Source organism: Nestor notabilis, unplaced genomic scaffold (genome assembly GCF_000696875.1).
Source record: "Nestor notabilis isolate BGI_N333 unplaced genomic scaffold, ASM69687v1 scaffold5716, whole genome shotgun sequence".
Taxonomy (NCBI): domain Eukaryota; kingdom Metazoa; phylum Chordata; class Aves; order Psittaciformes; family Psittacidae; genus Nestor; species Nestor notabilis.
In genome coordinates, this window is record NW_009934142.1 from 1 (window position 1) to 15,110 (window position 15,110).

General features: G+C 39.3%; 1 protein-coding gene across 1 annotated transcript in view; it reads left to right on the forward strand.

Annotated features, from left to right (window-relative positions):
- Positions 1-2,006: 2,006 nt before the first annotated feature.
- GPT2 (glutamic pyruvate transaminase (alanine aminotransferase) 2) overlaps positions 2,007-15,110 on the forward strand; it is a 15,803-nt gene continuing 2,699 nt past the window's right edge. The window contains exons 1-8 of the mRNA XM_010017180.1: positions 2,007-2,090; positions 4,093-4,201; positions 6,405-6,538; positions 9,574-9,817; positions 10,580-10,659; positions 11,235-11,371; positions 12,060-12,234; positions 13,043-13,198. Coding sequence (XP_010015482.1) covers positions 2,058-2,090; positions 4,093-4,201; positions 6,405-6,538; positions 9,574-9,817; positions 10,580-10,659; positions 11,235-11,371; positions 12,060-12,234; positions 13,043-13,198 — 1,068 coding nt within the window. The 5' untranslated portion in view covers positions 2,007-2,057. The remainder of the gene's footprint in view (positions 2,091-4,092; positions 4,202-6,404; positions 6,539-9,573; positions 9,818-10,579; positions 10,660-11,234; positions 11,372-12,059; positions 12,235-13,042; positions 13,199-15,110) is intronic.

A 15,110-nucleotide genomic window follows, 5' to 3' on the forward strand; every position in this document is an offset into this window, starting at 1 on the left:
TTAAACTTCATAAGGTTGGCATCGGCCACCTTACAATCATCTCCAGGTCCCTCTGGATGGCATCCCTTCCCTCCAGCATATCAACGAAATCACACAGCTTGGTGTCATTGGCAAACTTGCTGAGGGCGCAATAAATGCCTCTGTCCATATCACCAACAAAGATATTGAACAAGACAGGTCCCAACATCAATCCCTGAGGGACACCACTTGTTACTGCCTTCCAGCTGGACATTGAGCCGTGTACTGCAACTCTTTGCATGCGGCCATCCAGCCAGTTCTTTATCCACTGATTGGTCCATTTAAGGCAAAGAAAGTATCCCTTAGTCTTTACCTATTTTGTTTTCCTGTGCAAATCTAGTGAGACTAATTCTGTTTGATATAAGAAAGACCAAATGCAAACACAATCCATGGGAATTTTTCTTACTTTCAGCAAACTGAATTTGTTCCCCTTTTATGTGTGTCTTTCTTTTCTTATTTTCAAATTAGAATGAAACAACGTTGAGCTATCAGGGGACCCCAGATAGTTTGAAAAGAACCTATTCCTCGCTACTTGCTTTAATCACAAATCGCTATACTTCAGTCTCAGATACCTGTAATCTTTATCTGGCATCCCTATTCTTATTTCCTTATTTAAGGTTGAAATAAACCTGCTATTTAAGCACTCGGGTTAGATCAGCAAACATAAAAGCAAATGATGTGATGGAGTCTGTATGTGACTTTCAGTTATTTTAAGTGAATATTGATTTGAGGTTTTTTTTTTCAATTCCTGCCAAATTTAAGGCCATATAAAAACAATCCTTTTGAGTCAGGATCGCGTAAATCCAACTGCCTTGTCTTAATGCCATTTCTAACTACCTACTTAATTTCAAAAGAAAAAAACTAAACGCTATCAGTTAAATGAGGGACTGGCTCTTTAGTGAGGATTTGAATCACATTATCACATAACCTTTCAGCCACATTACAGAGCTGTACACGCCCAAATCTTGGTATACTTGGGAGTTTGCATCCTTGGTGACAATATATTAATATTTTGGTGATTGTTACCTTTGCACATCTGGGTTCTGGTCTGTCATAGAAGTCTTAACACATAATCCATGGTATAGAAGCAAAAATTCGTTAAGGCTTGCCAGCCACATGTTCTATATCCAAATCCAATAACTTGCTGTAAATATATGGGGCAGGAAAAGGCTTTGTGAGTTCAGTCTACAGCCAGAGCAGGATGTTATACGTAATCATGTAGAAAAAACAAATCAGTCTAATTTTGCAGTTCATTAGTCCACATGAAAATTCTGTCACTGTTAGAAGACCTCTCTACTATCTCTCATTCTGAAATATATATTAGAAAAGCTATAAATTCAGTTTTGCCTATCTGTCTCATTTATTCATCTTGTAATGTTGGCCTTTCCTTTCAGTTAACCTTTTTTATTTAAATCAGTGGTGGTTTTGGTTTTTTTTCTGCCAGTCAGTTCCTTGCCTTTTTTCCCCTTACTTTATTTCACTTTTTAAAGAGCTCTGATAGCTAACCAACATTCATCAACTGTTTTCCCTCTGTTCTCATCATGTATCCAGTCCCTCGTAAGACAAACAGCTATCTGTTCAGATTTCAGAGAATAGGAAGCTTTAAAGTATTCATGGTGATTATTTAGCACTTCTGCTGGTTTTCATATAGGGCCTCACTATGACACATTTTGTAAAACATGTATGTATGGAAAAATGGGGTCATCACACAATATTTAATCTAAACAGAAAACAAGTAAGTAAGCAGTAACATTACTGATTTTACCCTAGAAAGCACTAAAGGGCATCTTTTTTCCCTTTAAAGCATTTAAGGTTTACTGGCAGTATTGTATAAAAAAGTGTGTTAAGCTTTACATTAAACACTCTATTTGTTCTGAGATTAGGCACTCTTTAGTTACAGTCATATGACAGATACCAAAAAAGAGGAATTCCATGTCATCTACTTCATCCCTAACAATGTACTGGGAATAATCTCTTTTTAGGGAATCAAAAAACCTTTTACTGAAGTAATTAAAGCCAACATTGGAGATGCACATGCAATGGGACAGAGGCCAATCACCTTCCTCCGTCAGGTAAGAATATGATAATTATCTTTGATTTTTTATTAGATTACCAAGAATGCCTTAGGTTTACGCACATGAATTTAGGTATAACATAGTTCTTTTGTAAAGAATTACAGATTTTGATTTCTGAACTGAAGGTCTATACCTTGCTTGCTGAGTGTCCTCTTTCAACACAGTAGCTTTCCTTACATTTTATATTATTCCCCAACCATACATTCTCCTGCCACTTCTCCTATGTTATCAGTCTGCACATTCATTATCAATAATGCACTTGAGAAAAGAAAGTGATTGTCTTCAAAGTAAAAAGCAAATGCCTTTCCTCATCTGACAGCTTAAGATGTGCATGTAATTGGGTGCAACTAGATGTACTGTTGCTGATTTTGCACATTTTACTTCTGGTTGGTTAACTTTTAGGAAAGACTAAAATGGAACTCACCTTTGTATATTATTCCTAAAACACAAGCAAGGTTTAAAACTAATGTTATGCTATTTACTGAGCATCCCTTACACACACGTGTAAAGTCCACAGTCTATAATGTAAATTTAGAGTTCCAAGACAAATTGAAGCCCTATCAAACTGGGGGTCCAGGTGATGAGATTATAAAATTGAGCTATACAGCAAACTGTCAGCAAACTAGGAAGACCAGAGCTTCTTACAGATTATTCAGATCCAATGTTATTAAATAAAGCACTGCGTAAATGGGAAATCTTTCTTTTCCATGATTGTGTGCACACATGGATTAATTCTTCAGTCACTGTTCCACAAGATGACAACAGCCTATCCATATTACACCATGTAAGCATAAAAATGAGAGAGAGACTGGAACAAATTAAGCTGATCTCAGATCTCTAGATATAGATTCTTTGTGCGTTACATTCCTTCATAAACTTAATTCTGCTAGGTCATGTTTCTACTTTTACTATGTTCTCTTTAATTTTTTCACACAAAGCCAATTTAGTAATAATTATAAGTTACTTTTGGGAAGGATTATTAGAACATGCAACTGGGGTTTCAAAATTCGATCATATTTCTCAGTTCTGCTTCATTTTAAACTCCTGGTTTCTGTCCCGGGTTCAAATGTAGCACTTGTTTTTCTCCTTCTTAGTAGCTGGTGCAGTGCTGGTTTTTTGACTTTAGCCTGAGAACAATGCCAATAATACACCAACGTTTTTAGTTATTGCTAAGTAATGCTTACTCCAATCAAGGACTTTTAGTCTCATTTTCTGCCAGTGTGGAGGGGCACAGTAAGCCAGGAGGAAGCAGAGACAGGACATCTGACCCAAACTGGCCAAAAGGGTATTCCATACCACAGCACGTCATGCCCCGTATATAAACTGGGGGGAGTTACCCAGAAGGTCCAGATTGCTGCTCGGGTTGGGCTGGGTATCGGTCAGCAGGTGGTGAGCAATTGTATTCTCTCCCCTCATTATTTCCTTTATCATTATTATTATTGGTGGTAGTACTAGTAGTTCTGTAGTATACCTTAGTTACTGGACTGTTCTTATCTCAACCCATGGGACTTACATTCTTTCAATTCTCCTCCCCATCCCTCTGGGTGCCAGGGGGAAGAGGGCAAGCGGCTGTGTGGTTCTGAGTTACCAGCTGGGCTTAAATCACAACAGTTTCTTGTCAGTAAAGTGGGCTAGTAATTCACAAAGAATGGAGGATAGAGCTGTTTAGAGATAACATGAATAAATAACTGTGTTTTAATGTATTTGTACTATGCATAGCTCACCTGGACTCCAGTCTTCATAACACTAATAGTTCATAATTCTAATAGTTCATAATTCTATAACTTTTTATGACCAGAACTTGTAACCCAGACAGTAAGATTTCTTCACTTCTGTAAGCACTTCCCTTAACAAAACAACTGCAAACTCTTCATCAATAACCTTTGTTTTAAATTAGCTAGTATCTGTGATTTTCATTTCCAAGGAAAGTTAACAGCAATATTACCAACTTAAAATAACCATTGAGAAGTGGCCAATTTACATTTTCTTGGCACTTTAGGTAGTAGCACTGTGTACATACCCAAACCTGTTGGACAGCCCAAGTTTTCCAGAAGATGCCAAAAAGCGAGCCAGACGGATCTTGCAGGGTTGTGGAGGAAACAGCTTAGGTAAGCGTCTTAAGTTTTAGTTGCTCCTGTTGGTATTAGAATCAACAAAGGTACTTTCAATATCTGCAGTGCTGAAATTTCTTAATCATGTTTTATATGATTACAAGTCAAATGGGAGTAGTCTAGGACAAAATGATAGGGGGAGAGTTCATGGTGTGGCCTACTGATAAGCAGTGACTAAGTGCAAATTTTTGAAAACTAAAACCACTGTAGACCTTACTGATCTGCTGTACTGGTTTATGCCTTCTCTCCACCCTCCCTGTCTCTAATATCATGTATCAGCCCCTTCTCTTGGTCTCAGTTGCTCATCAGCCTCTGTACAGCACTCTATAAACATGTAATCTGAGGAAAGCGGATGTGCAGCTCAGTGGAGGTGACTCCTATCACTTTGTTGTTAGCCTGAAATCTTACTGCTGTTTTCTTCATGGCTGAGAAGGAGATACTGGCTTTCTTCGGAAAAAGCAAAGGTCAAAATGTGATCCTTCCATGTAGCTTGATGTGTTGTGTTCTAATAAAACTTTATTTTCAAGAACTGTCCATCCAACAGATGGCTTCACTACATGTGCTCAAGCCATTTGAAGCATTGTTCCCACATCTATATTGGCCTCTTTAAATGTATTAACCGCAAAGTTAATACGAATGTCTTGACCTCTGGATATGAACTAAATAACATCACTTCCAGTGAACTTTGATTTGGCAAAACTCTACTCGTAGTACTGAGTCTTGCTACTCCTAGAGTACGTATGAAGGCTCAGATATGTCCTCAACTGCTGTTGTGTTCAAATCAAATACTCTGGGATTCCTTTGACAACAGTTACTTTGCATGTGGAGTAACTGTCATGTCTTTCCAGATCGTTGACCAATTTACCCCTGTCCTACATATAAAAATATCTAATATGTGCACATGCAGTTTTTTAGGTTGGGTTTATTTATTTGCATTCTACAGCGCAAACAGCTGGGTTCTGAACAAAGCTATCAGCTGAATACAATTAAGAGTAGAAGACCTGAAAATTGAGTTCAGGTCTTCTGTATATCCTCACCGAATCACGGGACTCAATGCTTAATGGAGCACAAGATAGAATGACAGCTTAGGTTTGTTCTACTTTAACAGCAGCTCCTAGCTGCAGTTAGAGACCCATGCATAGACCTAATATAACTTTTAGTCCCGTGAAAGTAAATGTTTAGGACATCAGGGAACTTTGTGCCCTGAACTACCATTTTGTCCCATGGTTCTTTATCTTGATGAATTCTGCTTTCACAGAAGTATTATCCAGCAGACTACTAAGCATATAAGTGAGTGATAAGAGTTAAGTCAAGAAAATTATTCCGCTCCACCCAACAAGCACAGAAGATTCTACAGCTTCAGGACAGTGTTCGAAATTAGACATACACTTATCACTTTGTTGTCCATCAGTCTTAGCCTTCATAGCTTGAATCCATTCTTCACCTTGGCTTAGGCTTATTTTTACTCTTTGCTGCACGTGCTCAGCAATGATGTACACAGGCATCTAACATCTTGCTTTATTTAAGATTATTAGTCATGCTCTGTAAACTGCAAAAGGCCTATAGATTGGGGTGATCCTAAACATTTCTGCTACAAGTAACTGACAAAGAGTTGTGGGAGAGGATGTGGGGAGAGACAGAAGCAGTTTAAGGTTTTTGGGGTTTCAGACTGTGGGAGAAAATGTTATTATATTATTTTCATATTGCAAACAGAAATCTTATTTTTATCATGCATTTGTGCTAAGGTCAGTCCAGAGGACTTGCATATGCTACCTCTCTGCCTTATTCCCATTAGTTAAATAGGTGTTGGTTGACATTCTGCAGTGGTTTTCAACATAAAGCAAACAGCGGGAGTTAGTCAAAATGGGATTGCTGTCCCAGTTTGCAGAGTAGCCTTTAAACCCTACTTTTTACCAGTCTAGTTTATTATGTTTGTATTTTAGTAATAATTATAATATTTGTCTAATTTCAAATGAACTTTTTGCTCTGTGAACAAACCAACTACCTTTCCTACTCCTTGGGGAAAAAAAAAAACAAAAAAAAAAACCAGACCCCCCCCCAAAAACAAACCAAACCAAACCTGGAGGTCCAAAGCCCTCATACATACAAAATACTTCATACAATATTAGCTCAGGAGTTCTGCTAGCAAACAGAATATCTGATAGTTAATTGTAGTCAATTCTCATCTCATTTTTCACAGGATCTTACACTGCCAGTCCAGGTATAAATTGTATCCGTGAAGATGTTGCTTCATATATTGAAAGAAGAGATGGAGGGGTTCCTGCAGATCCAGATAACATATATCTTACCACTGGGGCAAGTGATGGTATTACTGTAAGTGTTAAAATTAAACCTGTCTCTTCTTGGTGTAATTTATCAGCTGCCTTTGGAAATACAGATCTCTGTTGAACATCTGGTCTCACAACTCCTGTGAGTTTGATCTAACAGGTACTACAGTCACATTAAGTGGATATGTGATACACCCCATTATGTGGCTTTAAGATGCCAGCTGAGAAACAGGCACATGGAAACAAAGCTTCCTAATATACATTAACTTGTACCTTTTGTAAAGGCAGTATAAACTACAGAGGGGCCTAAATATAAATTTAGGAGATTCAGACCATTCAGACTAAATAATGCTGTCCTCAGTGATTAATATACATAACCACTGAAGATTAGAAGGTATAAGACTGTAGCAGAGAGAAGAGGGAATGAAGAGAGAATTGAGTGAAGAGAATGAAGTGAGAAGTCCAGCAGCATTTCTTTCCAGTAAACTCTGCTAGTGCAGATAAATGCCATTGAAAATCCCCAAAATCTCTTCAGCAGCCAGCTTGTTTGGGAGAAAAACATAAGGTTTTGGCTTTAAGCACGGTCCAGAGTTGGTCCTCAGTTAAGACAGGAATAACTGTCTCTATTACATTTTTCCTTTACACAGACACATTCACATTACACAGAACAACTACTAGTTCTCTGCTTTTATTAAGACGCGCTCTTACAGCTTGTTTGTAAAAGTTTGGATTTTGATGATTTATTAAAAATGACATCTAGGGGTAGAGTTCAGAATGACAGCGTTCTGATAGGAGCAGTTCTCCAGATGTCTCTAGTGAGTTGGCTTTCCAGAGTTTATGATGCCAAGCTTTAACCTGGCAGCTTGTGAGGAATGGCAGCATACCATATCAAATCTGTACTACGCTTGTTTGACTTCACCGGCAATGAAAAGTCAGCAGTACAATGAGTCATTATTTGTCACTTCCAAGGATAAAACATGTATTGTTTCATAACTTCAGGGACAGAGGGTGTTAAAGAGGTTTTAAATTTGCACTTTGTCTTGATTATACATTTTGGATACTTGGTATTTTTAACTAGTGGTGGGTGCAAAATTATGTTGATGATAAATCATGAGCTTAGCAGCTGAGCTAGTATGTGACAAGGGGCACAGAAAGGCAGATTTCATTCTAGAACCAACAAGAAACTTCAAGGATACTGCTGGTATATCTGAAGAGATATTTTTGGTTTTACACTATCAATTACCTGTTGATAAGGATGCCTGTTTTGATTCAGAGAGACTTGCCTGTACTTCAGAGTTCTCCCTTAATTATAAAGGCAAGAAATCTCTCCATTTCTGCACCTTATGCACTCTTTTATTTAATTCACATGTAAAAAGTCTACACAGACACACAGTCGCTGGGCACAGGCAAATCCTCTGGACTGACCTCAGCACAAGCATGTCTAACTATATCTTCTGAATGTAAACTACATATGATATATTAGTTTTCCCTCCCAAAATGTCTCTTCAGTTACTTGAAAATGAAACTATAATGTGAGTTTCTAGCTTTGTTCCCACCTGGCCACAATTGCTCCTAATCTCTGTGTGTCTGTGTTCCAGTGGAGAAACTCCACAGGACCTAGTTCTAATTTCTGGGTTTATTCGCTGGCCTCATGTGGTTGGTGAGGTGAGTGGAAAGCAACAAGCAAGAACTAGCTGAGTTTGTTGTTGTTTGCTTACAACTGGGGACAGTAGAAGAATCATGATCTTGATCTTCCTGTTTCCAATTTTCCCTCTGGCTTGTGCTCAGAATGTTATTCCTAGATCTTGCAGTTGATCTGACATGATCTTTAGAAGCCATGACATTCAGAAGAATTCTATTAAGCTGAGTTAGACCACCCTCCCTCCGGTCAGTAACTTAACTTGAAATTAATAAATGCCTTTTGTAATAAGAAGATGACTGTACGCTTCTAGATGCCTTAACTCTAGATTTGGGCTGGATGACCGCACGCAAAGGGTTGCAGTAAACGGCTCAATGTTCAGCTGGAAAGCAGTAACAAGTGGTGTCCCTAAGGGATCGATGTTGGGACCTGTCTTGTTCAATATCTTTGTCGCTGATATGGACAGTGAGATTTATTGCGCCCTCAGCAAGTTTGCCAATGACACCAAGCTGTGCGGCTTGGTTGATACACTGGAGGGAAGGGATGCCATCCAGAAGGACCTTGACACGCTTGTGAGTTGAGCCAGTGCGAACCTCATGAAGTTTAACCAAGCCAAGTGCAAGATCCCACACCTGGGTCAGCATAACCACAGGCACAGGTTGGGTGGAGAAGAGATTCAGAGCAGCCCTGCGGAGAAGGACTTGGGGGTGTTGGCTGATGAAAAGCTTGATGTGAGCCAGCCCCAGTGTGCACTTGCAGCCCAGAAAGCCAACTGTATCCTGGCCTGCATCAAAAGAAGCGTGAGCAGCAGGTCAAAGGAGGTGATCCTGCCCCTCTACTCTGCTCTTGTGAGACCTCACTTGGAGTATTGTGTCCAGTTCTGGTGTCCTCAACATAAAAAGGACATGGAGCTGCTGGAGCAAGTCCACAGGAGGGCCACGAGGATGATGAGAGGGCTGGAGCACCTCCCTTATGAAGACAGGCTGAGAAAGTTGGGGCTCTTCAGCCTGGAGACCTCATAGCAGCCTTCCAGTATCTGAAGGGGGCCTATAAGGATGTTGGGGAGGGACTCTTCATTAGGGACTGTGGTGGTAGGACAGGGTGTAATGGGTTCAATCTTAAACAGGGGAAGTTTAGATTAGATATAAGAAGAAGTTCTTTACAGTGAGGGTGGTGAGGCACTGGAATGGGTTGCCCAAGGAAGTTGTGAATGCTCCATCCCTGGTGGTGTTCAAGGCCAGGTTGGACAGAGCCGTGGGCGACATAGTTTAGTGCGAGGTGTCCCTGCTCACGGCAGGGGGGTTCCTTTCCAACCCTAATTTTTCTATGATTCTATGATTTTTTAAGAAGGAAGATCAGTAACTTCTTCTAGCGTATGCTATTAATTCTGGTGTGTGACATTTTCTTTCTTCTTTTTTTCATACTTCCTACTTCTTCCCCAGACCATTTTAAAGATCCTGGTCTCAGGAGGTGGAAAATCCCGAACAGGGGTGATGATCCCTATACCACAGTATCCCTTATATTCAGCAGCCATATCTGACCTAGATGCTGTCCAGGTGAACTACTATTTGGATGAAGAAAATTGTTGGGCTCTAGATGTGAATGAACTTCGCCGTTCCTTGAAGGAAGCTAAGGCATACTGCAATCCAAAAGTCCTCTGCATCATCAACCCTGGAAATCCCACAGGTCTGTATTAATTTTGGTAAATGGATGGGTTTTAACACCATTTTGGGGTTTTTTCCTTCTTCCATTCATTTGATATCACAGGCAAATTCTAAAAACCTATGAAATATATAACGCTGAATTCTAGAGATCAGTGATTTAAGTAGGACAGCATATCTTACTTTTAGAAACTTACTTTCAGTGTCATGGAACTCTGGGGATTTAGGAAGACAGGAGGGAGCAGGTTCACTTCACTGGATCCCATCTGAAGTCACTGCTTCCAGTGAACTTCTTCAGACTTGTGGAATCACTTGGTCCTTTTGGTCTTTATCAAAGATCTTGTCTCTGACATGGCCTGTAGTCTCTTGCCACTGAAAGGCAATGACTAAACACTCTGAACTCGGTGGCAATCACTGCTTCCCTCAGAATAATAAAGGTTTTTGAGTAGCTGAGGTTGATTAGCGAGAAACTAGCTCCCACTTAACTATCATGCATGTGAGTATTTCAACTGATCAGTTATACACAGGCTACGCTTCATAAATTAAATTACTGTATCTCATACTTCCTTTGCTTGAGATAGACTGTTACCTTGAACCATAAATCCTCCAAAAATGTTCCTTAATTTCACACTTTTAGTAAACTGAACTATAAAATTCAGTAGCACTTTTCTGAGAAAGAAGGTTATCTTACTGAAAAGCTAAGAATCTAGCTAGATCTGGGCAAAAAGATTAGTATATACATAAATGCTCCACTAACTTTCTTCTTGCTTTAAAAATCAAATCACAGGACAGGTGCAAAACAGAAAGTGCACTGAAGATGTGATACACTTTGCTTGGGAAGAGAAACTTTTTCTTCTGGCTGATGAGGTAATGGGATATTCTCTTCTCCCTAATGTGCAGCTAAGAGTACACATACAAGGTCTAATTTTTTCACCTTGTGTGGTGAAATCATGTGTGGTATTGGTGTTTTTAAAGTACAGGGAACAGATTCTCTATTATTATTTTAAGCCATGAACGCCGTGCAATATTCTTAATATCAGAGGATTAGTATGAGAGGTGTCTTAATCTGGATTTGAACTAGGAAGAGCAGGGGACATGAGCAAGGAGACACAAGGAGGAACTTTGCTGGAACTGACCTAAAAACCTGTGTGATACTCAGACTACTTCAAATGAAAGAAATAAAAGGAAAATCAAGAAAAATACAACAAAAGTTAAGTTATACAAAGACACTCACTGTTCTTCCAAAGGCTAAACTATTAAGTATGGCCACATGAGATAAAATGCATCATTACAGTACCTATTATTTAACAAAGAACCTTGTATCTTTTAATGGGTTTAAGTTTTGAGTGTTACTACTGTTTCTTCAGACCTGGATCTCTAAAAGGTCATCTTTTATCTTTAGCTGGGGGAACAGAGCACATTAATGTCTTCTGACTGTTCAGGTTTACCAGGACAATGTGTACTCTGAAGGATGCCAGTTTCATTCTTTCAAAAAGATTCTCTATGAGATGGGACCCGAGTACTATAACAATGTTGAGCTGGCCTCTTTTCACTCCACCTCTAAGGGATACATGGGCGAGTAAGTCTGCTTTAGTTTTTTTTTTATTTCATTTTCCTCATTAATCTGGTTGAACAGTCGTTCATGTTAGTGGCCTGAAGGTAATCCTCCGTCTTTTATAATTTTAACTAAAAACTATTAAGAAAAGGAAAACAAGCATTTCAAGCACAGAGTAATGGATTAGCTCAGTGGTTTTCAAAGTACCAAATAATAACTGTTCAGACACCTAATGCCTCAGTTCCACAAAGGTAAAATCCTACAGTCCTAATCTGGACCTGTGATAAAGGAAAATATGGTCTCCAACAGTCAAAAGAACAGCTCAAGAATCACTGGGATGCTTAATATTACAAATGGTTGGATTTGGTTGTTCTGAGGAGGAAGAGATGGAAGAAAAACAGTTTTCTGATTAAATGAATGCTGCTACAGCCATGTGCTCTTGTTGTTAAGAGCGACCAATCCATGTTAATTGTTAACTTGCCTAACGGAGAAGCTGCATGTACACCTTCTTCTCTGGATGGGATACTAGAGCTTAATGACATACCGTTTAATTCCATCTTAAAACATCAGTATAGCAGCTGTTTCATCAATCTGTGTGTTACAGATTGTGATCCTCATTAATTGTCTTTCCACTTCTGCAGTCACTTTCATTGCTTTTCCAGTACTTTTACACTTGAGGTTAACTGATCTTTTCTGTTCACTTTAATCACAGATGTGGCTACAGAGGAGGTTACATGGAGGTCCTTAACTTGCACCCAGAAATTAAAGGACAGCTTGTTAAGCTGCTTTCTGTTCGCCTTTGTCCTCCAGTCTCAGGACAAGCAGCAATGGATGTTGTAGTGAATCCTCCAATACCTGGAGAAGAATCTTATTCACAGTTCATAAAGGTCAGCAATAACATTCTTGTTCTTTTGTGCATTTCCTGAACCTAAGTACTGTGAACTCAAAATTTGCACAGAGACCAGTCTCCTTTCCTTTCTTCTCCAACAATCATGTAATAACAGTAGTTTACAGAACTCTGCAGGGTATTTTAAATTAACTCAATATGACTACTTTTCAAAGTATTTTTTATTCCTTTTACAGTTCCTTTGTTTAGAAGCTAAAGAACCCTAAGAAGGCATTATCAGATCAGCTTTCTTGCTGAACTTCTCTTGTAAGTTTAGCAAGACATAGGAATTGCTAAGTAAGATTTGTTTTTACTAAAATCTAAACAGGAATATAAGTTCAAATAAAGTCGTAAATCAGCCTTGTTCTTAGACATCCAGTGCCTCTAGAAACTGAACAACATGGCATTCTGTATTAAATTATACGTAGAGTTTCTCCCTTGTAAAAATGAAACTGAATCTGCCTTAAGAAATTACAGTATTGCATCAGATCAAAGGTTCAGCTAACGTGGTTTGTAGAAGTAGCCAAGAATGGATGCTCAGAAGGAAGACTGTAAGAAGAGGTCACGCAAATAGAGACTTCTGCAGGTTACTGGCTATCTACAACGCTTTGTAATTGTAGCTTGCTAATGCTTTTTTGCATTGATGTCTTTAAGAGTATGACTGGAATTAGAAACATCATTTGTTCTAATAGCTCTGCAAAGCCCTAAAAGTGCTTAATTCGGGGAGGTTTCTTGAAGCATCATAGGTTTTTCTGGTGTTTTTATTGCCACTTTAAATACATCAAACTGAACACCTTCCTTTTAAACAGGAGAAGGAGTCTGTTTTGAACAATCTTGCCAAAAAAGCCAGATTAACAGAAGACATGTTTAACAAGATACCAGGAATGCACTGCAATCCACTTCAAGGAGCTATGTATGCTTTCCCACAGATCTTTATTCCTTCTAAAGCCATTGAGGAAGCGAAGGTCAGTCAGTCATTTTTACCCCAATCCATTTTAACCTTCACACATTTGTGCCTGCCACTTCTAATGATGAATTTTTATTCCAGAGATAAGAGTAAACTCATGTAGTTACCAAAGCAGTACTTCATTGACTATGTATGATCTTAAATATAACATGACCTTTATTTTAAGAGAAGAAAACAAAACGGAGCATTTCATCACAGTGGTAAGGCCTCCAGGTTGAGAATGTCGCCAGAGGATGTTAGTGTTAAATAGAGGATGTTAGTTTTAAATAGATTAAGTCATATGGTGGGCAAATAGGTGGACCTGTGCAAATTCCAAGCTGCTGCCCATACCTCGGTTAGGTAGGCCAGGATGTGCAATGAGAATTGTGAATGGCAGTGTACTACTGACCCTGCAAAAAAAGCCCTATTCAAGAAGCATGGGAAAGACAGAGGGAGGCTTCCTTACAATATTTACCTTTATGTATTTGGGCCAGTAAGCTACATTACTGAAAGACAAGTCTTTTTGATCCTAACTAGAGCTGTATTCTCTAACATCTAATATTCATATTTTAAAGGTAAATATATCAGCATCGCTGAGGATAAACAGGGCTGTTTTTCATCTGATTATTTGATTAGGCATATAACCTGCATCTACTTGAGAACGTCCATAGTTATTAATCAAGGGACTTTCTAGTCAGCAGATACTTCAGGGGAAAAAACATAGTAACTGCCAACGAAAGTGGAACACACAGCTCTGAAATTCATTTCATCTCATCAAATGTCAGTCGCTTAGATTTTTCTAAGTACAGTTTTGAGACATTTGACAAAAAGCTACAAGCAAGTCAAGGAGAAAAACAATAATAACTAAACCCTTTCTTTTGAAATGAGTGTTCTGTGTAGGTTCTTCAGTGTTGTACCTCCATGAGATACTGTTATTTAATTCACAATATGTGAGCTGTCCTACTAGCAACTGCACTTCATTCTCTTTAGTAATCAGAGTAAGAAAGTAATAAGGTGAGATAATGTAAGAAAAAGATTTAAGCTTATAAAAGGTGGAAGTGAGGACAGGCGGCCTGGAAAGAATACAGGAATATTGTCCAGGAAGCTAAGGAGCAAGTAAGGAAAGCTAAGGCCAACTTAGAATTAAATTTGGCAAAGGATGTGAAAGATAATAGGAAAGGCTTCTATAGGTATGTACCAAATAAAAGACAGACTAGGGACAATGTGGGCCCTCTCCAGAAGCTATCAGGAGAACTGGCTACCCTGGATTCGGAGAAGGCTGAGGTTCTTAATGACTTATTTGCCTCTGTCTTCACTAGCAAATGCTCAGACCACACCACCCAAGTCTTGGAAGGCAAACACAGGGACTGTGAGAATGAAGACCTTAGGCCCACTGCAGGAGAGGATCAGGTTCAAGACCACCTTAAGAACCTGAACGTGCACAAGTCCATGGGACCTGATGAAATCCATCCGTGGGTCCTGAATGAGCTGGCAAATGAAGTTGCTAAGCCACTGTCCATCATATCTGAAAAATCGTGGCAGTCAAGTGAAGTTCCTGATGACTGTAAGAAGGGTAATATAACCTCCATTTTCAAGAAGGGGAAATGGGAAGAACCGGGGAACTACAGACCAGGCAGTCTCACCTCTGTGCCCGTCAAAATCTTGGAGCAAATCGTCCTGGAAAGCATGCTAAGACACATGAAAAACAGTGAGGTGGCTGGTGACAGCCAACATGGCTTCACTAAGGGGAAATCCTGTCTGACCAATCTGGTGGCCTTCTATGATGGGGCTACGGAACTGATGGACAGCAGCAGAGCAGCTGACGTCATCTACCTGGACTTGTGCAAAGCATTCAACACTTTCCCGCATGACATCCTTGTCTCTAAATTGGAGATGGACCACTCAGTGGATAAAGAACTGGCTGGATGGCC